Source organism: Lissotriton helveticus, chromosome 5_1 (assembly GCF_964261635.1).
Source record: "Lissotriton helveticus chromosome 5_1, aLisHel1.1, whole genome shotgun sequence".
Taxonomy (NCBI): Eukaryota; Metazoa; Chordata; class Amphibia; order Caudata; family Salamandridae; genus Lissotriton; species Lissotriton helveticus.
The window spans coordinates 1378165486-1378190746 of NC_136065.1; the positions used below are offsets into that span (position 1 = coordinate 1378165486).

A 25261-nucleotide genomic window follows, 5' to 3' on the forward strand; every position below is an offset into this window, starting at 1 on the left:
GTCATGTAGGTGTCAAAGCTGTAAAGGGTCCTCACAAACCTACCTGTGATAATTCTCTCTAAAACCCACACAGCCACCCCTGAGCTTTGAGATAAGATAAAAGACAGGAGGCCTGTAGATCAAAGCTTCCAATGAGACCCTGAAACAGGGTGTCAGCTGTTAGGATGTAATAAACACATCACAAAGCCTCTGGTCCCAAATTTTGGCAGGTTAGTTCCAACTTGACGTGGCTGGCAGGAAATTTGACATATGAGTCCCAAGGTAGATTCTGTTCCCGGGCTCCCTAATTCCCAGGAGAAGGGGTCACGTAGGGGTGAAGAGTTTTACACCGGCCCCCATTGTCTAACCCCACTCTTCCCAGGATAGGCCTTGAGTTTGAGTAACAGGTGTCAAAGTAAACAATGTTGTACTGTTTATACTGTACAAGGATATAAAAAAAAAGGTTCCCATCCAAAGGCCACCATGACATTGTTCTAAACACCCCTCAAGTCATAAAGGGGTGTGGGGGGCTTCTAATTAGCATGCTAGGACAGGTATAAAAAGGCCCCTCATGGAACACTGCCAAACACCCATTCAAAAAACCCCCTTTGAGGAGCGACTGGCGTGGATTGTTCTGCTGTACCTGGAGGACTCCTGCATCTACAACCCAGTCAGAAAACCTTTGTGGATTTCTACACCATCAAGCCCTTCAAAACCTTGGGGAGTGACTGGCCTGGATTGTTTTGGAGCCAACCCAAGGAACTTAAGGCAAGAATGGACCGGAGCAACTTTTCCCAGATTGACACCGCCTGTCAACATGTAGAGAAGGTAAATAATGGATGGCGCAATGGTGTATTAGGGTGTACATGTAGTTTGGAAAAAAGTTGCACTTTTAAAAAATAGTACTATGTAGTGTGGATTGTAAACTGTTAATCTTTAAGGCGATGTGCTGTGTTTAATGTGAATAAAGGTTTTGTTGAAGGATGGAGTTTAAAAAGACCTGAATTGTAATGTAAAGGTATTTAAAATGAATAAAGGTTTTGTTGAGTTTAAAAAGCTATGTGTGTAGGTATTTAGTGTTAATGGGGTGGTGACGTAGGGTAGAGTTTGCAGGCTATGTATTTAAGGGGCATAATGTTGTAGGCCTTAGGAGGGTACATGCAGAGTGGAACAGGGTATTTTACAGCTCATAGAAACATTTAACCACACTGTAACGGTACCATAGGGGCTTTAAATAATATACAGGGCATATAATTAAAAAAATTAATAATGCCTGGTTGCACTCACCAAACCGCTGTAGAGAGTTGGAGGGGTCCATGGAGGGCTCCGGGGTCCTTGCTGCTCCTTGGGGGGTCCTGAGGGCCTTGTATTTAAAAAATAAATAAACCCTGGGGCCAGTTGTCCAGGGGGGCTCCTGGTGGGGCGCCATAGTCCCTTGGGGTGTCCTGGGGGTCTCTGGGTCCCTAGTGCAGCGTTATTTTTAAAAATATGCCCCCAGAGCCCGCTTGCCTCGGGCGCTGCTCTGGGGGTGGGGGTCGCGGTGTCTCTGGGCCTCCGCGGCCGTTCCTTGTGTAAATAAAAGGCCCCCAGAGCCCGCTTGCCTCGGGCGCTGCTCTGGGGGTGGGGGTCGCGGTGTCTCTGGGCCTCCGCGGCCGTTCCTTGTGTAAATAAAAGGCCCCCAGAGCCCGCTTGCCTCGGGCGCTGCTCTGGGGGTGGGGGTCGCGGTGTCTCTGGGCCTCCGCGGCCGTTCCTTGTGTAAATAAAAGGCCCCCAGAGCCCGCTTGCCTCGGGCGCTGCTCTGGGGGTGGGGGTCGCGGTGTCTCTGGGCCTCCGCGGCCGTTCTTTTTAAAAAATAATCCCCCACGAGCCCGCTTGCTGCTGGCGCTGCTCGAGGGTGAGGGGTGTAGGGCTCCGGTGTCCTTGGGGGCTGTGAGGGGTATATACCAGCCCCGGGCTCCACGTGGATCCAGCAGCAGGCAGCATGGCGGCGTGAGCTTCTCCGGGGCTGCTGTGTAAGGACCGCCCCCAACAGTGATGAGTTGGTGACATCACTGAAGGGGCGGCCCTAACCCTGCAGCCCCGGTGTGGTTTTTTATTGAGAATTAGCTAACGCTGGACTTTACCCGAATGTGTCAAAGCGCTTTAAGATGAACCTGCGGCAAAAACATAAGGACTCACGATTACATGCGCTACATAAAAGATACATACAGAATAAAACCTCGAGGCTGCAGGGCAGGGTCCGCCCCTCCACTGATGTCACCAGTGATGAGTTGGTGATATCACTGGAGGGGGGCGGACCCTGCACTGCAGCTCCGAGGTGTGTTTTTTTTGTTTTTGTTTTTTTTTTTGTTTTATTAGCTAGTGCGAACTGTACACGAAGGCTGGCAGAGCGCTTTATATATGACCCATCTGTAAGACATTAGCACTAAGAATTGCATGAGTTACATAAAAAAAAAAAGATACAAGTAGAAAAAAATGTAGCGCAGACTTTATCCCAAGTTGTCAGAGCGCTTTACACAAGAACCTGTTTGCAAAACATAGGGACTCAGGATTACAGGTGTTACATAAAAGATACAAACAGAAAAAATACTGCTTGTTAGCGCAGACTTTACCCGAAGGTGTCAGAGCGCTTTACATAAGACACAGTTGCAAAACATAAGGGGAGTGACATGTGTGCCGGTTACAAAAGCAAACGTTAAGTTACATGAGTAATAAATAAAGTGACAAGTGTGCAGGTTACAAGAGAAAACAAAGTACAGTTAGAGCTATAATACTCTAATATAATGCAGAGACTCGAGCACAAGAATAAGCATTATGTAGTCAATTGTGGCAATGGCGCAACTATTTAAAGCACTCAAAATGTGAGAGTTATTAAACAATGTGTTACAAGAGAAAAGTGGCATGTACATGTTACAAAAGAGTAACCGGTATATAGGGTAGTGGTTAAATGTCAGAAGGGCCAGGTGTACCTAAAGTGGTTTACCCCATAAGCAAAGGATATGGCGCAGGTTGTTTTTTAACATATGTTTTAGCGCAGCACATGCAAAGCTTTTTTAAAAATGTGTGTTGGTGCACCCCGCTTATCAGGTTTTAAATGTATACAGGAATTGTTTGAAGTTGTGATACTTTTGTTTAAGAAAGGCGTTTACTAAAACCGCTGGTTTTTTTTTTTTTTTTTTTTTATTTTTTAATGTTTAATACAGGTGCAAGACCCTGCAAATGCAACCGTCACCAATGTGTCCCCTGCGCTGGCCCCAGCTGTAATAAATAGCAACGCTGGGCACTTGTCAGCCCCGCAGCCAGGTATATATATATATTTAGAGTTATGTAGTTCTACGTAGTTTTGTACACCCGTCTCTCAGAAGTTCTCTTTTTTCTAATGGGCTCTCATGTATGTATGCTTTTACAGCTTATGACCCTGACCTACAACAAGCTTTTGACGATTTTATGGAGTACATCGAGGCTCAAGACGCTCTGAACACTGTGCAAAACACTTCAGTTCCTACAGGTAAATAAAAAGACAGCTGTTATTTAAACTGTCTAAGACGCTGGGTAGTTGGTGGGGTAGGCCAGAGTCCTGACCCTGAGGATGTATAGAGGTAATCATCAGAAAAGATGTCTAATGTTGGGTATTATTTTTTCTTTACAGATGTCCCTACGTTATGCCAGGACGTCGTCAAGGTCCAAGAGGCGGCGCAAGTTTCAAAAGAAATCCCTTTGAAGAGGAAAGCTTCAACTTCTAAAGTGGGACCATTGTCAAAGAAAGGAGCTGCAAAAAGACCTCTTTCAGGTGTGTTTTTTTTTACAAAAGGGCGTGAGAAGTACTAGAGGTGTTACAGACTCTCAAGCAGAAGGCTACAGCTGGTTGTAGCAAAGCCTATATCAAAAAAAGGTGGCTGTGTAGGACGTAGCCCGATGGTGCTTGTATGTGTATTTTTTTTAATGCTTTCTCTAATATATATATTTTCTGTTTATATTTTAGAAGCGGCTCAGAAACATGCTGCTGAAGAGAGGTCGGTGGCGCCCTTAATGGACATAACAACATCCGTCCAGAACAACGGAAGCGGCGCGAAAGGCGTGAGTAGGCGTGTACGCCAGGAAAAACTCTCTACCTACTACACACCAAGCAACACGCTGAACAACCAACTACAGCAATCTATTCTGCACAGGGGTGGGGTCAACACTGGAGGCCTGCCTACAAACCAGGCCTCCCTTAAGAAGAAACAGCGGGACTCAGAGAACCTCCCCAACCCTTTAAAACGTGTGAAGGCCTGTAAGGTATTCACAGATCCCCAAACAGAACAGTTAAACATGAAGAAGAAGACACCGGAGGTGCTCCAAGAGGGTCAGGCAAAGCTCTTAAGTCCTGAGAAGAAAAGCCCTAGCACCCCTGAGCCCCAAGCTAGCCCCTTAGATTTATCTATAAAAAAGGATGCTAAGCCCTTGAATGAGACCTATACAACCTTGAGCCCCAAGGAGGTGTTAGTTGCACCTGTGGGTGTAGAAGAGGCGTCGCCACCACAACCCCCTAAAACATCGCGCCTCTCAAGGAAACATCTGAAGCTGAAACCGGGGGTCCCTAAGCTACAGTTAGCAGAGACCCTCAGCAACCCTAAGGCAACGCCGGATCCACCAAGCGTCCTGAAACCCCAGACAGTGCCAAATAGAATAACTGTACATGTAGAGGTGCACGCCCCTGAACAGCCCCCAAAACCGGTTGTAAGTGTTCAGGCACAGCCTAGGGTCTCAACAGGTGATACTGCGCAACCCCTAGAAGGTCCTTCTACCACGATTAGCAACTCTCTTGAGGCGTTGAGGGGGTTGGTAGACAACATAGGTAGAACCCCAGAAGCGGTGTACCAAGGGTCTTTGAGCACAGAGGGTTTACAGAACACAGGTAACCAGGCACCACACCCTACCACCGACATTTCAACTAGGCCCCAGGATTACAACGACACCTCCTCACAATCCTCATACCCTTTGTCCCCGAGTACCCCTCCAGGAGCATACGACCCTACCAGCCCCACGGCCATTCACATGTACACCCCCGTGTCCAGCCCCTCTGCCAACCCCGTGTACAGTCCTGTGTCCAGCCCAGCTGCCAATCCCGTGTACAGTCCTGTGTCCAGCCCAGCTGCCAATCCCGTGTACAGTCCTGTGTCCAGTCCCATGGCCAGCACCTCTGCCAACCCTGTGTACAGTCCCGTGTCCAGCCCCGTGGCCAGCACCTCTGCCAATCCTGTGTACAGTACCGTGTCCAAACCCGAGGCCAGCACCTCTGCCAGCCGCGTGTACAGGTCCGTGTCCATCCCATGGGACATGCCCGTGTACAGACCCGTGTCCAACCCCGCCTTTGAGGGTTGCAGTATAGATGGGACTGGGGGGTTGCCTCCATTTATAAGACCTCGCAAGGTGTGCCCCCCTAAGCAGGAACAAGATGGGTCTGTAAACACAGAAGATGTATTGAAGACACACGTAAGAGAGATACAGATGGCGGTTCGAAAATTAAAACGGCAGGCGAACCGTGCACTCATAAGAATGGATATGGGGTATTCCAATCTCATCAACAAGAGGGAGGCCCAACATCTGGTCGTGGCCAGGGTTGGGGTTTGTAAAAAAGACATCATACAGATGTGTCAGGCGGCTGTGGCCGACATACAAGGTACACATTCATGACTATGTAAGCACCAACCCCTAAAGACCCCCACAACCACTGGTGCTCATAAGAGACCCTCAAAATATAGCCGTACGGTCCAGAGGTTAGTGACAAAGTCTGGACGCTTTTTAAAACTGCTCAAGCAACGCCCAGTTGGTACCCCACAAACCTTCAAACAAGACCCCAATGTTTCCATAGAACCCTTCAAACAAGACACCCCTGTTTCCCTAGACCCTTTCAACCACGGTACCACAGCTTCAAGATCAACGCCTGAAGCATATAAGCCAGCACTTCACCACCGACAATACATAGGGGCAGGGTCTAACATACCTAGGGTCGGCCATTTAAAGGGGGTAGGGGGGATGGCAAAACTCCAAACAACGCAACATTCAGAAGGACCCAGGGGTGGAACTGTAGCGGGGGCCTCCATGAACAAGACATCCAACGACAGCGACCTACCTGTTCAGATAGGCTGGGGCTTGGTATCTAGAAAAGCCTGGGCCCGTAAAAAAAAACAAAAGTGGCTTAATAGTACAAAGCAACGCCGGCTTTTAATAAATAAGCTCAAGAAGGCTAGAATATGCGCTACCCGCAGGTTTACAAGGACCTCTGAGACAGGGACCACCCTGACCTCCCAAAGTGACACATCAGAGAACACCTCCACAAATCACACTCCTACTGATGAGGGCCCAGAGCCCTTGTTTTTAGAGAGTGTTAGGAGTTACACTCGCAATGTAGAGAGGTTTAGGGCCGTAGAACACTATGAGGAGTTTAGATTTGTTAACCTACATCAAATAACATCAACCACTCATGGTGTTCTGGCTATACATCAGGCTGTGCAGGAGCTCATAGAAAGGTTGTTACACGATGTGGGGCCTAATGACTTTTTCCAACTCCGCTTCCAGGGGCAGGGTTTTGACACACCGTTGTTCACCAGGCGGAAGACCCGAGATGTTTTTGATGCTGTGCAATTTTTAGAAAACCTCTCAAGGCTTTTACAGAGTAAGGCTGAACTAGTCGCCTATGGCACGTTTAGAGTCATAGCCCTCATTGTACGGGGGCGTGAGGGGGGTGTTTCCAGACCCTTAAAGAGCGTACTATACAGTAAAATAATTGGCAAGAAACAGAGGTGGCTGCTCAACTTTAGCAACGCCACTGCCAATACATGTCTGGCGGCCAGCATCGTGGGTCTGTTGATGACTCGCAAGACCCCTGACGCTGTCATCATGTCTAGAGCTGCTGAAGCCCATGAGGTTCTTGAAATACCTCCTGACCGAATGGTCGGCTTTGGTGATATAGGTCTTTTTGAGAACTATTTCGCCGTGACGGTGAAAGTTCTCTATCACAGCGGTTCCTGGAAGTACTTTACAACCGGGGAACCTGTGAGAAACAAGACCGTATATGTCCTCCACATGGAAAATCATTTTTACGGTATCTTGAACCTTAAAGGTTTTCTGGGGGCCAAATATGTGTGCGCCCACTGCGATCATATATACAACAATAAAACATACCACCAGTGTGAAATGTGTTGTAAGATGTGTCAGAGGGACGGCTGCATAGAAGACGCTACCCTAAAGGTGAGGTGCGGCATCTGTAGGTTGTTTTGTCGCTCGCAAAACTGTTTGAGCATACACGAGCAATCTTACAGCTGCGTCCCTAAAAAGGACTGTAGCGAGTGTGGGCGGTATGTGGCAGTGAATCACAAGTGCAAAGGTATGATATGTCCCCGTTGCCATGTATCTTACAAAGCCGGTACCAACCATCAGTGTTATATGGTTAAAGGTCCATCTCAGACCAAGACCGAAGACTATATAGTGTTTGATATAGAGTGCACACAAGAGACGGGGGTACACCAGCCTAACTACATTTACGCGCACCATCTAACTTCCGACGACAGTTGGGAGTTTGAGGGACGAACGTGCGTTGGTGATTTCCTGAGCACTTTCATTCAAGCCAAATTCCAAGGATATACCATGCTAGCCCACAACTCGAAAGCCTATGACTCCTTCTTTATTCTACGAGACATGATTCGTGAAAAGATACAGGTGGAACTCATAACCCAGGGGTCTAAACTGATGCTGATGACGGTATGTCCTTTAAAAATACGCTTCATAGACACCCTGAATTTCCTACCCATGAAATTGAGCAAGCTGCCAAAGGCCTTTGGGTTCCCAGGGTGTAAAGGGTATTTTCCACACTTTTTCAACACCTGGGCTAACCAGAATTATGTGGGACCCATGCCGCCTCCTGACAGCTACGGGGTTGAATACATGATGCCTGATGAGAAAGTGAGCTTTCTAGAGTGGTACTCTGAAAACCGTGAAAAGGAGTTTCACTTTCAAACAGAGTTGAAAGCTTATTGTCAGGCTGATGTAATGATCCTCCGGCAAGCTTGTAACCTCTTCAGAGATGTTGTGGTGTCTATGACTAAAGAAGTCAAGGCCTTGAAACCTAAGACATTGACTAAGAAAGTCAAGGCCTCGACATCCAAAACCCCTGAAATACAGCATGCGGTCGAATACATAGACCCATTTCAAAACGTCACTCTGGCATCCATGTGTATGTCCATCTACAAACACATGTTTTTGAGGCCAGAAACTATCGCTCTAGTACCGCCAGACCTCTATAACGGTAAACAGAAACGTTATTCAACCCCCTCTATCCAGTGGCTCATGTACGTCTCTGAGAAGGAAGACATCCAGATTCAACATGCATTACAGGCTGGTGAATTCCGCCTGGGCCCCTATTACCTGGACGGGTACTCTGTAATTAAGGGTGTGCCGACAGCCTTTGAATTCAACGGCTGTTTTTACCACGGCTGCCCCAAGTGTTACAAGCCCCACGAATATAACAAAATGCTGGGTGCCAAATTTGAACACTTATACAGACGTACTCTGACAAAGGCCCAGTATGTTGAAAACAGTGGCTTTGCTATGAGAGTTCTTTGGGAGCACGAGTGGTTAGACATGTTAAAAACCGACACAGACCTCTGCTCTTTTCTTAAGACTCATGATTTACCCACACCTTTGGAGCCCCGAGATGCCTTATTTGGGGGGCGTACAAATGCCATACAACTGTACAAGGCCGTTGGTGAGGGTGAGAAAATACACTACTATGATTTCACCAGTCTGTACCCTTTTGTGAACAAGATGAAGTTGTACCCGGTGGGTCATCCCACCATCATCTATAGAGATTTTAAGCCCCTAGACGAATACTTTGGGCTTATCAAATGTGAAATATATCCTCCTAAGCAGCTTTACTTCCCGGTGTTACCATGCAGAGTCGATGGCAAGCTAATGTTCCCCCTCTGCCGAACCTGTGCGATGCTTAAAGAGGTTGACGGCTGCACACACACCGAGGAACAAAGGATGCTCACAGGGACCTGGTGTAGCATCGAGGTACAAGCTGCCTTAGAGAAGGGGTACAGGCTAGGTAGAGTACACGAAGTGTGGCATTTTAAGAGCACTACAACACAACTCTTTGCCCCCTACATTAATTTGTTTCTCAGAGACAAGCAGGAGGCCTCAGGGTATCCTGAATGGTGTACTAGTCAGGATGCAAAACAGAAATACATCGATGACTACTATGCTCACGAGGGTATCCGTTTACGATCCCATCTGATAGAGGTCAATCCTGCACGCCGACAGTTAGCCAAACTCTGTCTCAACTCCTTATGGGGAAAATTTGCACAGCGCACAAACCTTTCAAATACTACCTTAATATCAGATCCTGATGAACTGTTCAAGTACCTGTTTGCCCCATGCTACGAGGTGTCCAGCTGCGAGTTTATCGATGACGATACCGCGGCTTTGTGTTGGAAATATGCCCAAGAGTACCCCACATCGAGTAACAACATAAACATTTTCATAGCCTGCTTCACGACAGCCCACGCTCGTCTAGAGCTTTACGGGGTTATGGATAAGCTCCAGGATCGCTGCTTGTATCACGATACAGATTCTGTGATTTTTCTGAGCAAGCCGGGGGATGAAGACCCTCCTCTAGGAGATTATCTGGGTAACCTAACCAGTGAGCTAGATAAGGACGAGTATATAAAAGAATATACTTCCTCAGGGCCTAAAACATACAGCTACCGTACCAACAAGAACAAGGTGTGTATGAAGGTCAAAGGGATAACATTAAATGTCAGCAACACCCTAAAAATCAATTTTGATAGCTTGAAGAATCTGGTGCACGAATACGTTACAGCAGACGATTCTGAGAATGCTAAAACCATAGTCGTGAACCAACCCTGCATAGTCAGATCCAAAAAGAAGTGGGAAATCACAACCGAGCCTCTACATAAAACATTGCGAGTTGTTTTTGATAAAAGGGTCCTGACCACCGACTATAAAACACTGCCTTATGGTTATTAGGCCCATTAGAGAGACAGCCGCCACAGCATGGACACCAGGTTACAGCATCCATTCTCCTGCGTGCTAGCAGGACCCTCAAACTGTGGTAAAAGCTACTTTATAAAAAAGCTCTTAGAAAATGCCAACTCTGCTTTATCACAAACCCCTAACAACATTGTGTGGCTTTATTCATGCTGGCAGCCTCTTTATACAGACTTGGGCAGTCGGTTCCCACATATCAAATTTATAGAGGGTATACCGAATAACCTCAACGATGATGAACTACTACCACCAACCCTTGTAAATATGATAATTGTTGATGATCTGATGCGTGAAGGTGGTGATCATCCAGAGTTAGAGAGAGCTTTTACTCAATATTCACATCATCGCAATCTAAGCATCTGCTACATTGTGCAGAACTTGTTTTACAAAGGCAAGAACAGTAGGTCTATAGCTCTCAACGCTTCATACCTTGTTTTATTTAAAAACCCTCGGGACAAACAACAAATAGCTGTCATAGCTAAACAGATGTACCCCGGAAACACACACTTCTTCATGGAGGCCTTTAACGACGCTACATCAAAACCCCACGGGTACCTGTTGGTAGACTTAAAAAACGAAACTCTAGAAGACTATAGACTAAGGGCCGATATTTTTCCCCCAGAGCTACCTGTAGTTTACACACCAAAGCCCAAGACCAGGCCCTATAAAAAGCAGCGGTGAAGTCTTTTAGAACCATTTACAGGCCAGCCCTTATAACGCTCAGTGGTGACCATGTCTACACACCTACGCCGCAATTTAGCTCTCCTGAAAATGCTTGTTACAGCCAGCCCCCAACACCGAAAGGCCATCCTGGGCACCGCTTCTGACGATTTAGTGGCCGCCATTTCAGAAATAGCCCTAAACACCCTAAAAGGCAACGTCCCTATATCAAAGCGTCAGTTACAGGTTCTGAAGAAGAAGAAGGGGCTCATCAAGAAGCTCAGTAATAAAAGGGGCTCACTCATAACAAAGAAGAAACTGGTGAAACAGTCTGGAGGTTTTATAGGTAACTTGCTGGGCATAGCTATACCTGTAATTACAAGCCTCCTCTCGGGTCAGTGATGGATCATGCCACAAAAATGTATCTGGTTCCTAGGCAGCAAATGGAGCAGCTGGGGTCCACCACGGACAATGCCTGGGATATTCGTAGAAATGAGACTCTACGCCTGGATACTGAAATTAAGGACATTTTGAGCAGGACTGATCTAAACCCCTACGACAAGGCTAACCTTTACAACAACACTCTAAAAAAATTCTTAAATTACTACACCCAGTGGAATACTGAGAAGAACAAGTTGACTCTATATACCCCAGACTCTGAACAACCAGCTGCTCAGGCCCCCGACCCTCAGCCCCTACAACCGCCTCCCGATGGGGCGACAGCTTCAGATACCTTTGCTGGAGACCTCCTAAAAAATATAGGTCAAAGGCACAGAGGTGCTGCGCAGATGCTGATGAGTAAACTAGCCGCTTCTAAAGACCTAGCCTCTTGGAATGAACGCGGTGAGTTTCTCTACAAGGGCCAACCTGTTGCAGGGTCGCATATGTACGATCTAGTCAAAGGTCTGACCCACCCCAAAATCCTAACGCCTCAAAATGCACCGAGAGGCTGGGAGCAGTTTCTGAGGGCCGCTGCTGAACTCAATATACCCTCCACGCTTGTTGGTAATAATGAACACCGGCGCCTGCTAGACAATTTGAAGAGTCCCCTACTGCCATCGCCTACAGGTTCTGAAGGCCCTAGACTATCTCCTACTTGGTCTACCCCTACCCAGCCGACGACATCTCGAAAAAAAAAAAAGACATTGACCCAGCCACCCATCGCTTGGATTTTTGATTAATTGTGTGTGATTTTTTATTCCTAGGTTTCTGCAGTAAAGTTTTGTCAACTAAATATTTGTAATAAACACCTTGTTATAACTTTACAAACCGTCTCAGTCGTCTTTCAAAAAATCATTTCATGTTGCATGTATATTGAAATAACGAGTCTGAATGCATGTTTTTAAAAAAAAATATAATGTCTTTTATTTTAAACGTTCAACTTTAGACATACAACTGTTATAAACCCTTACAGTTTTGACAAGGTACATATTCTGTTTTCACAGGTCTGACCGACACCCAGGTGTTTTCTTTTACATATTTCGCAACTATACGGTCATTGTTAACAAGATCCCCCGGATATAGATTTAAGAAATTTCTAAACGAAAGACCCTGTGACATTTTACTGATAAAATAAATACAATGTTCCCCGCATGTGATGGCCATGGAATCCTGCACCCTTAGTTTGTTATACTCCACCACAGCTGCAGCTTTTTTCACAAACTTGAATATAGGAGTTGTATAGAGTCTGTGCTCAGGGAACTCTGCGGTACTGTCAAACACTATAACCTTATCAACATCTATAAACATGGCCGCCCAATGTGTCCCAGCCTGGTCATGCGGGTCTGTGTTAAAGACTAGGGTGCAGGGCCTTTCTGCCCCTATTTCGCCTGGTAACCCATCGCTAGGGAAAACACCCAAAAAGTATTTCCTAGCGTATTTATGTCTGCTTAAGAAGTCACGTATCTGCACCGTATCCATTTCACCAATGTTTTTAAAGATAGTCAAACAAAATCTGCCTTGCGTGGTTGATCTGAATGATGCTGTCGAATACAGAGAATACGACCATGTTCACATTAGTCTGTAGTGGAGCTGCGAATCGTATTTCAGCTTTTAGATTCCCATTTTTGACCAGGTTGTAGTGATCGCCATCTTCCATGTCCGGTGTCAGGTCGAATGCGAACAGCGTGTATCCACGGCCATAGCCTTCTCTTGACACGGCTACACCGCAGTCCCTTTGATGCTTTCCTGTTATCGAAACCAGTCCTTGATATTCCCTGATGTAATGCCTTGCTTCAAAACTGGGGGTGTAGGGTTTTGCAGGAATCACATTGCCCTCGTGGACCAGCGCTGCGTAGTTGATGTTGTAGTGTTTAAAATTGAAGGGGTTTGAGCCATAGGTGCCACTAAAAGCTGTATTGTCCACAAACCCTATGATGATGAGTTTTGGTAGCTGTCCCAGAAATAAATTCTGCTGTTGTGTTAAGCGGGTACCTGCAGGGATGCTGAATACCTTCAGAGCTACTCTTTCCACAGCGTACTTGGCGTTGGATATTTGCAAAGCTTCGGCGTGCGCTAACCTGACGCTCGGGGACACTTTCACTCTCTTTACAAACAGACTCGCAGACAGTATGTTCAGCTTGTACTGTTCAGCATCCCCGTTGATGAGGCAGAATGAGTCCTTGTTGCGATTGAGCTTGATCTTAAGATCAATTCCGTTGATGAGCAGTTTATCTTGGAAGAAGAGGTCCGAATGTATGCGCCCCAGGAGGTCAAAGGTACGGCTGGCTGCAGCATGCCCCGCTCTTTTTATAAAGCCCTTATTATCACCATCCAGAGCTGTGATTTCAAACTGACCGTGTGTATCCCTGTGAAAGAGACCCGCTGAAAGTTGTGTGTCAAGGGCTTCGCTACTGTAATTTAGAATGCTTTCTATGTAGGCTCTGTAGGCGTACATGTTATCGTTCTGGGTGATGAGTCGGTCGCCCAGGGTGATGTCCACTTGATTAAACATGGTAGCTAGAGGGTAAGCGATCGGTGCCACTTTAGCGTCGTCGGCAATGTCGGACCCATCCGCTTTTACGATTTTACACATAAGATGCAGCAGAGTGTTGTTGAGATCCAAATACATATCCGTGGCCCCTGACACATAAAACTCTATAGGTGCCAGAGGTGTCAATGCTGCTAAAGGTGACACCTCCATGAAGAAGCTGTTTTCGATGCTTGTCTGCGTAGGTTTTAGACTAAACAAGTCTAACTCTGATTTGGCGCACTCTCCAGATCCACAATGTACGAAGGCCATGGCTGTGTTTACAAGTCTTTAAAAAATATTTACTTTAGAGCCGGTTCGTTTCTTCGCAGCTCTCTTCCGTCTTGGAGCTCTTCTTTTCTGAGGACGTTTTGAAGAGGTCCTCCTTTTTTTATAGGGGGCTGGGGGACCCCTGCGTCTGGAAACACGCCGTTTCCTTTTGACACTAGCGCGTGGCTTATACATCAAACCAGCTCCTTCTTGAGGTTGCTTGTTCATGCGCTCTGCAACCGCCGATGTAACAGACCCCACCACCTCCTGGGCAATGTTCGTGGCAGCAGCCTTAACATGAGGCTTTGCAATTTCATAGCCTCTTCTCAGGAAAGGCATAGCTCTTCTAAACAGACTCCTAAAGAATCCCCCTAATCCCGCCCCGTACATAACAGGTGAACCTTGAAAGTACGGTGGTCCTCCATAACCGGCTTGACTTCTGTAATAGTCTCTGTACATAGACGGATCTCCGTAGGTTTTCATAACCACCATGATGGCTGCTTAATACCCTCTGTCGTGTCTAGGCCTTAAATGAAGCTTGACAATAACTTTCCCGTATTTAAAGGCCACCGGCTCAGACTGATCATCGTAGATCATAATTGAAATAGTGTCAAAATGGTTTTTAGAAACTGCGACGTAGTCGGGTTTGTTAAATTGTATGTTGACCATGGTATTATTATCACCCTGTACATGCACCCACCTTAACAACGGCGAGTAACTATCACCTATCCTCTGAGACTCTACAATATCGCTGTACACATAGAGCGTGTAGAACCCCCCATTAATATCGGGGCACGTGTGATCTTGTTCCACGGGGCTTTTCACATGTTGTACTGTCCCTAAAATCCTTCTTAATTTACCTGAACAGTTAAACAGGTTGTTTCGATTTACGGATTTAAGAAACACCTTCCTTCTCACATTATCTAGCGCCAGATGAATATTCGGATGTGGTTCTATACTGGCTATGGATTTGTTGATGGCTTCGATAATGCTTGTTACGTGTGGGTAGTAGCCTGGTGGGAAGGATGTGTGTATGCCCATGGGGTCCTGGTCCCTCTTGATGTAAAACTTGGTTTCAGCCGCTGTAAATGTATTCCATGTTCTAGGGTATTGTATTTCTGTTAGGGCGACCTCCCAGTCCCCCTTCAGGTCCACAGCCTTAGCCAATTTGACGGTGTAATTAGAAATCTGATTGTTGGGGAACATGTCCTTAGAAGCGTTGGATGGTAAGGTTATATAAAAGGGTGTAGTCTCCATCGTCGCAGCGGCTTTTAGTTCACACACCCTTCAGGGAGCTGGCCAACACCCAACTGTTAAATTTCTCAGGCCATCCGCGCCATTTGACATATGCCTGGCTCTTAGCACCGGTACCTTTCCTTTTCAGAACCTTTTCAACCCTATACACGCGGTTTGGATCATCGGGCACCTTTTGTAACTCTTCCTTGTAAAAGGATCCTGACACCGTTTCCCCATCGTAGTCCTTTAGCCTGTAAATATACACCCCTTCCTTAAGCTCCACACTTTCCACTATAAATATTTCATCACTAAAGGTCTGTTGGTAACCCTTCGTGAAGACTCCTTTCAGTTTTGAAATCCTGACGTGATCACCATTTTTAAAAACAGACTTCTTCACCTTTGTACCAAAGTTAGACCCATACACGTTTCTCCAGGCAGTTAACGAATTATCAGTTGTTACCTCTTCAGGTGCCATTTTGATGGTCCTATGATAACTGGCATTATATACAGCTATAAAAGCCTGTAGAACATCCACGTATCTGTATGTATTGTTGGCCGTAAAATACCGCCACATCTTAGACTTTAAAGTTCTGTTAAACCTTTCTACAACCGCTGCTTTTACCTCCGTGTGTGTTACAAAATGTTGAACATTATGCTGCTTTAATAATTTCTGAAATGACTTGTTTAAGAATTCTTTTCCTGCGTCTGTTTGTAGTTTTTGAGGAATACGCCCCTTATCGAAGATGGCTTTAAAAGCGTCTGTGACGCTAGCTCCACTTTTATCACGCATCGCCTCTGCATACGCATACTTGGACAACACATCTATGACTGTTAATATATAACACACACCGTCGTTATGTTTTGCTATATCTTGAAGGCTGATTATGTCCGCTTGCCACTGATAATCTATACACGCATTAACGATTGTGGGTCGCCTCTTAAAACGTCTTCTGGCAGGTTTATGTAGTGAATATGCCTCCTCTCCTGATAACCATGTCTTCACAGCTTCTCTGCTTACAGACTCCTTTTCAGCCACAGCCCTTCTATATAGAGCTGCGCCGCTTCCAAAGCTGCCAACCCCTCTTGTATCATAATAAAGTTTTCTTAACAGGCCCTCCGACATGTTAGCGGGCATTACAGTACAGGAAATGAAAGACGCTTGTTTTGTGTAAGAACATTTTATTAAAAAAGAATGAGTATTACCATATCACAGACATTTTACATTATTACATAGCAAGTATGGTTTACATAAAGGTATCTTGAGGGTGTAACATTCTACTACATTACTTTAAATGCACGCTATAAGGTCACAATACATCAGGCCTTATCTATTATAAAACAGCCTTTGTGGTGCCAAGGATACCACTTTTCTGTTTTTTAGATACAGATTACACAGGCGCCTTTCTATAAGTCTCTGTGCCATCTTTTTGTCACAGCACACACCTGTGCCTGGCATGCTTCTTAGTTTTGCGTAGGGGTCGTTGGCATAGCGTATCTCCTTGACTGCCGCTATCATGATCTTCAGCATGTTCGGATGGACAAAACTATTTTCAGCGCTCAGGCCGTGCACAACCCTTAGCAGCTTATGCATCTTGTACGGGTCTAGCATACTACATATGTACCGGATTACACGGTCTCTGTATGATCCGGATAGACACTCGTGCGCCCCCTGTTCAGGGTCGTTAATACGATGGCCGAAACACAGGCTGTAATAGTCCCTTTTGACGCATGTGTATACAACCACAGCTGCGAAACCTTTAACACTTGATATGTCATCAGTGGTGAACCCAACTCTGGTGAACCCTGGCGTTGGTTTTTCAGAGTCGTCGTTCTTAGAACACTCTTCACACTCCTTAGACATAGGTGTCCCCAGATTTGTGGAACTCCCCGTCTGGTTTGCACAGCATATACAAGACAGATTCAAGCTGCGACCTTTTGCAGTCTGCCCCTGGGCATCAGTTCTTTTCGGTGTTTCATCCTAGGTTCAAAAGACAAATATTGACAACCCGTTAGCGTTAGAAAGACAACAAACGTTCATGTAAGGGGTCTACTCCTAACATTTTTTTTTTTTTTTGACTTACCACCACATTTTCACCATCCTCTGCAGCGCCTCTGAAATCTTGAGAGTCGGTAATATCCATTGGGGACCCTTCATCTTCCACGCTTGTACCAGGCTGTTGCACAACTACTTCCTGAGGACTCGTCATGTGAACATCCGGGGTTTCATAGATGGGTGTGTTAGGAGCTGGTGCTCTCTAGAGGGGCCAAAAGTAAGATTAACGTTTGGTAGTTGAAGAAATAAAATACATCCTTATGCAAAATAGTTGCTCCTAACATTTTAACTCACCTCCACATTTTCAAACCCCGCGTCGGCTACTCTGACATCTTGAGAGTCGGTAATATCCATTGGTGAGCCCTCATCTTCCACGCTTGTACCAGGCTGTTGCACACCTACTTCCTGAGGACTCGTCATGTGAACATCCATGGTTTCATAGACGGGTGTATTAGGAGGAACTATGGATTCTTCCTCATCCTCCAACTCCAAGAGCATGCTTTGCTCACACGCCAAACCGTCACTCGAACACTCGCTAGAGCTGCTGTCACGCTTAATCGGGGCCACCCGGATCGGCCATTGCTTAACAAACCCCCAGCCAGAAGGTTCTCCTGGTTGAGCATTATGTTCCATTACCGCAGGTCTGGTTCTGTAAAAGCTACTGACGGGGATCTGTGAGCCACCAAACCAATGTTTTCTCTCAACTGGTTTGTAGCTCTTCCTTTCTGCCATGGTGACCCTTCACGTTGTCCAGCGGCTGCTTGCTACCCCAGGCTCCTGACAAAGGCTTATATGTATTCAAAGAAATCACCACCCCTAAAAGAGGCGTATACCTCTACACCACAACAGGGACACATGGCCATAGGGCTGCTTTGCCACGCCTCTACCTCCAAAAAACAACCCGCCCCCCTGTGACTCATACGCCCCTTCCGGGGCACCTGACGGTCCTTGTCAACACACGGGCCACCTGTCACTTGTTTGAGACCAGCAGTTTAAGGCCAGGACTGTTTAAGACCAGGCCTGAGCACTCCTGGGCATGTCCATTTTTGCAGCCCCTAGCTGTTAAATTTAAGGCCAGAAGTTTAAGACCAGACTGTTTAAGGCCAGATCAACCCCTGGTCTTAAACAGTCCTGGTCTTAAACTGTCAAAAATGAGACCAGAAGTTTAAGACCAGACATGTCAAAAGCTGTCAAAATTGCGACCAGCCTTTTGCGACCAGACATGTCACTTTTGCGACCAGGAATTTTTGATGAGTGGTATCCCGACTTACTACTCATGTGGAACAAATGCAGGATGTGGAGGAGCTCCCAGACAGGCCCTAAAGAACTTTACTTAAGCTGCAAGCACCTTTTTGCACGTATTAATCTCTGATATAATCAATGAATGAAAAGCACAGACTAGAACTAAGTGACCAATTAATGATTTGTGCAAAGTTGGAAACAACGTGGCAAAGAAATAGCCTGTCAATGTACTAATGAACTGTACTTAACCTTTAAGCACCACATTTGCACGTATTAATCTCTGATATAATCAATGAAGAAAAGTACGGACTTGAATTAAGTACTCTGATAAATAATTGGTATGAGCTAAGTCGGGAAACAATGTGGTTAAGAAACTGACCCTCTATTTGTAAATTTGTATAATTATAGCATCTTTTTGAAGAATTTTTAAACATGGTATGGAGTTTTATACGCATATTTTGTTTTATAATGAAGTATTTTTTTTATATTGCAATGGTTTTAAAGAACTATGCAAATAAATAAACCTAAAACTTGAAACTGTGCTGGCTTTAGTATTACTTAGTGTGATACTTGGTGTGATTCGGTATAACATGGACTATGGCGAAAGTGTAGCAAATTGGGGGAAGGGAGAGGACCCCTAAACCCCTTCAGAATTCCACCCTTGATTGTTTTCTAACACAAGCTGCGAAAGCCATAGATAAAGAAATACTAGTAGTTCAATGTCGGCTATCAATAGATGGGGGCTCTACCATATGTACGAACTAGGGTGTTTCCACAAGTCCACAAACAAAGTCTATGGACTTAGAGAGTAAGACTGTTGATCAACCCGTATTGGAACTAATCCCCCCCCTGGGATGCCTTTGCCTCAACTTCAAGCATCTCCAACACCCTGTCCTCCAGCTAAGAGGAAAAGGAAGCAAAAACATTCGGAGCCTGCACTAGTTGCCAACACTAGATCAAAGAGAAAAGCCAAACAGGCCCCAATTGTGGATTGTAATAGCTCTAGTTTAGTTATCATTAACATTACCACACTCTCATCAAGTGCTACCTCTTCCTGCAGTCTTATCTCCGCAAGATATCCAACTTTTGATGAATGGGTTTGAAAAAATCATGAAAAGTAGTTTGTCACCTATTATGAATAGGCTTGATAACTTAGAAGTTAGTGTGGAAAACATAAAAAAGTAACTTTTCACCTTAGCAGCAGAGAGAAGAAAGTATAGCTCTTTATGCTCAGAGTCTGTAGAACAACTGGGCGCTAAAAGTAGCAGGAAGTCTAACACAATGGTGGAAAATCATCATTGTAATGTAATACAGCCCTTAGCTGTGACCAATGTCCAAGAATATGGTCACGATACACGGGAAGTCCCTTCTGGACAGAACATCGTGCTGCAAAATCCTGGTACTTACCCAGGTCTTAACATCACTAGCCCCCCATTAAACGGGAAAGGAATGGAACCACACATACAGTCCAGACAGTCCAATTTACAATAGGGCAATGCTTCCTCAGGGGCGGGTACCTGTAACAATGTGACACTCCACTTTCCCCCAGAATGCTTCCATATGTGGTGATTTTAACTAATGTTCCGCCACTTGTGAGTGCCCAAAAGGAATCTACCACTCAACTGAAAAACAAAGCATGCTATTGGCTAACACAGAATAGCGATTTCTCCAATTCTTGCTTCCATGATATCCTATTTGTCTGTAGAGTGAGCTGGGTTGGCCCATTATGAAAGGTTGCAAAAGGAGACTGCACAGTGATTAAATGCAGATCTCCGGATCTTGCAGGGCAATTACTCCAAAGTAGGAAGAAGCCACCTGGGTGGGACCCAGGACAAGGGATTGAGCTAGTGCCACTGGGTTTCTTTTATAGACATCTTAAGCCAACCAGGTTATTTCCCCCATTAAATGCTCGCCCTGTCCAGAACTCATTAAACTGAAAAGTTATCCGCCTGAGAAAATTTTGAAAAAAAGAGTGGGCAAATGGAGCAAGCCAGAAGGTGTGAAGAACAGCTCAGTCAATACTACTGTTTAGAGTTGTGGGAGTTAAGAAACCTTATAGAAGTTTGACACATAATGAGAATGCTCTGGGACGGGTACCTGTAACAATGTGACACTCCACTTTCCCCCAGAATGCTGCCCATATGTGGTGATTTTAACTAATGTTCCGCCACTTGTGAGCAACCAAAAGGAATCTACCACTCAACTGAAAAACAAAGCATGCTATTGGCTAACACAGAATAGCGATTTCTCCAATTCTTGCTTCCATGATATCCTATTTGTCTGTAGAGTGAGCTGGGTTGGCCCATTATGAAAGGTTGCAAAAGGAGACTGCACAGTGATTAAATGCAGATCTCCGGATCTTGCAGGGCAATTACTCCAAAGTAGGAAGAAGCCACCTGGGTGGCACCCAGGACAAGGGATTGAGCTAGTGCCACTGGGTTTCTTTTATAGACATCTTAAGCCAACCAGGTTATTTCCCCCATTAAATGCTCGCCCTGTCCAGAACTCATTAAACTGAAAAGTTATCCGCCTGAGAAAATTTTGAAAAAAAGAGTGGGCAAATGGAGCAAGCCAGAAGGTGTGAAGAACAGCTCAGTCAATACTACTGTTTAGAGTTGTGGGAGTTAAGAAACCTTATAGAAGTTTGACACATAATGAGAATGCTCTGGGAATATGGAATTAAAATGAATAACAAAACAAACAGCAATTTACTGATACCGCAGTAGCACAACTATTCTTAATCAAACTGACAGAACCACAAGCTAACATGTACACTACCATGATTGTCAGGGTGATGAATTTACTTGGACACTAGCACTTAGAGAATCTATAGGTCACTGCAGCTGTTTATGCTGTAGCAGATTTTCAGAAATCCAGGCAACTTTTGTTTCGATATATGTTAGTTAGAAAATCTTGACTGAGACAAAAACTGACAACAAACATGCTAAATAAATTTAACATCGAATTATTCAATGTGGCATTTTGATTCTTCATAGATATGTACACATTAGCTGTAGATATGGAACAGCATGAATTTGTTGGCTTACCATTCCTCTACCATCTACAAAGCTGCAGGTTCTACTTAAGTCTGTAGCTTCCTCACTAACTGCTTCCCTGTGTCCGTCTCTGCAGTTTCCAAATTAAGACAATGATTGAACTCACCAGAACAGTTAGATGCCCCTCACTCTCATGCTTCGCATCATCTCATTCAATCATTCTGTGGCCGGGGTGGGGGTAAAATTGAGAACTATAAAACATTTTTTAATACGTACCTTTCTCCAGTTCTAACACGGGTGGGGGGGAATCTATATAAAATAAAATAAAACGTACCTCTCTCCAGTTCCGCAACCGCATCACGTCGCCTCAGCTCCTGCTGCTCTGGGGTCCTGGCGCGTTTTAGGCATCCTCCCTCCTCCCCAAAGCCAATCACAACGCTGCAATGGCAGCATTGTTATTGGCGAAGCACAGCAGAGAGCGCCCCAGCCAGGCCATTTTCTCTATGTAGGCTTCATGAAGCAGCCTACATAGAGAACAAGGGGGAGTGCGCATAACTGCTTTGTTAGGCCCTGGGGCCGACCAAACAGTCAGTACCCACAACAGTGGGTAAGCCACTCCCCCCTGCCCTCGAGCAGGACTGGCCACCCGCCTGCACCCAACCAGGCACTAGGCACTTCTGCTTTCCCGCAGTGCGAGAAGACAGAAACATAAAATGGTAGTTTTACCGTTTTATGTTTTATGTTTCTGACTTTGTGCACTGCAAGAAAGCAGTGGGCGAACACCCCCATGCCCCAATAAAGGACCCGTCACTGCCATTAGATAGTAAATAACATCCTCTCCTCTCAACTAACTACCTGTAAAATAGTCCAGAAACCTAGGCATGTACAACCTATAACTAGTTGCGCGCAACAGGGAAGTGGGGGTGCTGAACAGTTATTTCAGATTGTTTCTTGGAATATTGCAGGAATAAAATCTAAGTTAAGTGACCCCAAGTGGGGTAGGATGGTGGATAGTAATCATGTATGCCTGTTTCAGGAAACCTGGGCGACAGAGCGGGTGTACAGGATGGGGATTACCACATTTAGTATTGAGGCTAGGCCATCAACAGCGGGCCGCCCGGCTGGAGGGCTGTTAATATGGGTTAGGACAATATTGGATTGTAAAATTAAATTACTTAAGGTAGAATCCCAGGAGATTCTTGGTATCGATTTGATATGGCCCAAAAGGGATGTCCATATTAGATTGTTATATATATATATATAATAGGTTGAGTAGCCATCATAAGCATTCTGAAACTATAACAACGCTTGCTATTTCTCTTGAAAACTGTGGTGGAGTGTCTTATCTTATCCTAGCTGGCGATTTTAATACTACCTATGAGCCGGTAGATTTTGTACAAGAGTTAGTGCAGGAAGAAGAGCAAGCTAGGGGTGTTAATAAACTGCATACTTCTCCTATTAAAAAACTTACTAAGGTTGGGCAGCAGGTACTGTCTCTCACTTTAGCCCCTGGGGTGCGAGCCTGTAATGGGTGGACACCCTCTGACGATGAGGCCAAGTTTACATTCAAGAGGGGGATCACTAAAAGCAGGATAGACTATATTATGGTGGACCTCTTCTTATGGCCATACGTCAAGGATATGACCATTCAAAACTGTGAGGAAAGTGATAACAATGCCCTCCTACTAGAGTTAACTGGCCTCTCTATTTTTGATAACCGAACCCACCAAACAACAGTCCCAATTGTGACCAGGAACAACAACAGGAGAATAAATGGCCTCAGGCCATAGAAGATGGGAAATACTCCCTAAAATCTACAAAGAAGTGGCACAGGCTCTTATGGTTCTTAGCGACCTAGATCAAGAAGAAGATGATTCTATTTTGGCCATCTTTCATAAATTATTTTGGTAAGTTGGGATGGGTTTTAGTACCCAGGAAGTAATGGCGCTCAAGCAGAGTAAACGTAATGTGTATAATAAGTTTACAGAATTTAGAATGGTGCTAACAGGAAGGGGAAACCCTCAAAACCGCTCAGCTCAATCTGTATGGAGAACCATACAACAACAATTAAACAGAAGAGTTGTAGAATACTCTTTTCTACAATGAAACACGTGTCGGCTGGCTGTGTGTAAACTGTACTGGATGCACGATTAAAGACACATTTAAGAACTAAGATTCCTTTGTGGGACCGTCCTATTTTGCTCCTAATACTTATCTATCGGATTATTTATCGCCTACATGTGTGCACAGGTGTTCTGTTTAATCTTTCATAAATTATCCAATAGCCTTAAATTGTATTTTAGTAAATTGTCTAATTTTAATATTTCTAAACAAAACATTGCCCCGTGGTACAATGAGGACTGCAGATTAGCTAAGGGTAACTTAACAGTGGCAGTTAAGCAGGGAACACGAGACGACATTAAGAATGGAAGAACGATGTACAATAGGGCTCAGGATAGGGCCAGAAGAAACTGGGAGGCTGCCAATTGGCGCATACTGGTTGAGGCCTCTAGACAGCAGGATAGTCAACTCTTTTGGCACCTACTTTCCAAGGGCTCAACTAAGTAGGTCAGTGAAGATGATTTTTATATCCAACCACATGTCTGGGAAGAATATTTTAAAAAGCTTTATATTGGCACAGCCCCCAATTCAGATAAGGGAACTGCAGTAGTAGTAGGGGAAGGCATCCTAATGCCAACACAGGAATATGCTGAAGGCTTTTCCTTAAAGGAAATTACAACAGCAATTAATTTACTCCAGAAGGGGAAAGCGCCTGGTTTAGATAGACTCCCAGGTGACCTGTATAAAGCAGAGCCTAATATCTGGGGCCCATTGTTCCAAAAGGTCTTTAACTCTATCCGGCGAGGTGGGGATCTCCCCCCAACCTGGAAATGAGCTGAAATAATTCCCATTTTTAAAAAGGGGATAAAGGGTACCCTTCAAATTACAGACCAATAAGTCTCATAGATGTCTCCCAAAAAGTATTTTGCAAAGTAATTCTGCTACGCCTCTAAAACTGGATTGAGGAGAATAACATTATTTCAAACTTGCAGGCAGGCTTTAGGTCATCAACAAGTACCCTAGATCAAGTGTTTAGATTCTTTTTGCTCATCTGGAAGGAAGTGAAGATCCGGAAGGGTCAATTATACGTCGTATTCTTTGACCTTAAAACGGCCTTTGATTCCACTGATCGCAACAAGCTCTTGGCCACACTCAGAAAATTAGGACTCCCAAGTGACTTACTTCACCTATTGGTTCGTTTACATCATGATAATTATGCCAAAGTTAGGTGGTAGTCAGATGGCAGTCTCTCTAACAGCATAGTCATTTCTAAAGGTGTACGTCAGGGTTATGTGCTTGCACCAACTCTTTTTACTTTGTACATTAATGGGTTAATAAAAGAGTTACATGATTGTGGAGGTGATCCACCAAGACTAGCAGGTAGTCCGTTGCCCTCTTTGCTATTCGCAGATGACACATTGCTCATTTCTAAGACCCCAATGGGCATTCAGAACGTTTTAAACATGCTTGCCGAAGCATGTAAAGATCGGGGCCTTGAGATGAACTGCTCTAAAACAAAATACATGGTTTTTAACCCTTATAAATCTGCCAAGGGAAAATTGATGTTGCGCACCCAACATTTAGAGCAGGTGAAGGTTTTCGACAACCTGGGAGTCAGAATTAGTGATAATTTAGCATGGACTCCCCAAATTCGGAAGAGTGAGCTGGCATTACAACATGTGGAGGGCAAAACGCTCAACTTTTCGCCCAATCTCTCCCACATTTGAAATGCACAGGGCCAAAGGC

General features: G+C 45.1%; 3 protein-coding genes across 10 annotated transcripts in view; 2 read left to right on the forward strand and 1 right to left on the reverse strand.

Annotated features, from left to right (window-relative positions):
• FKBP5 (FKBP prolyl isomerase 5) overlaps positions 1-25261 on the reverse strand; it is a 796880-nt gene that overhangs the window by 517706 nt on the left and 253913 nt on the right. The window lies entirely within an intron of this gene.
• On the forward strand, positions 3389-5655 carry LOC144755427 (uncharacterized). The gene is made up of 3 exons (XM_078644328.1): positions 3389-3487; positions 3629-3769; positions 3962-5655. The coding sequence occupies exons 1-3, from the start codon at positions 3427-3429 to the stop codon at positions 5653-5655; spliced, it is 1896 nt and encodes a 631-aa protein (XP_078500454.1). The 5' UTR covers positions 3389-3426.
• Positions 5998-11235, forward strand: LOC144755426 (uncharacterized). The gene has a single exon (XM_078644326.1). It carries the CDS (start codon positions 5998-6000, stop codon positions 10006-10008), a length of 4011 nt encoding a protein of 1336 aa, XP_078500452.1. The 3' UTR covers positions 10009-11235.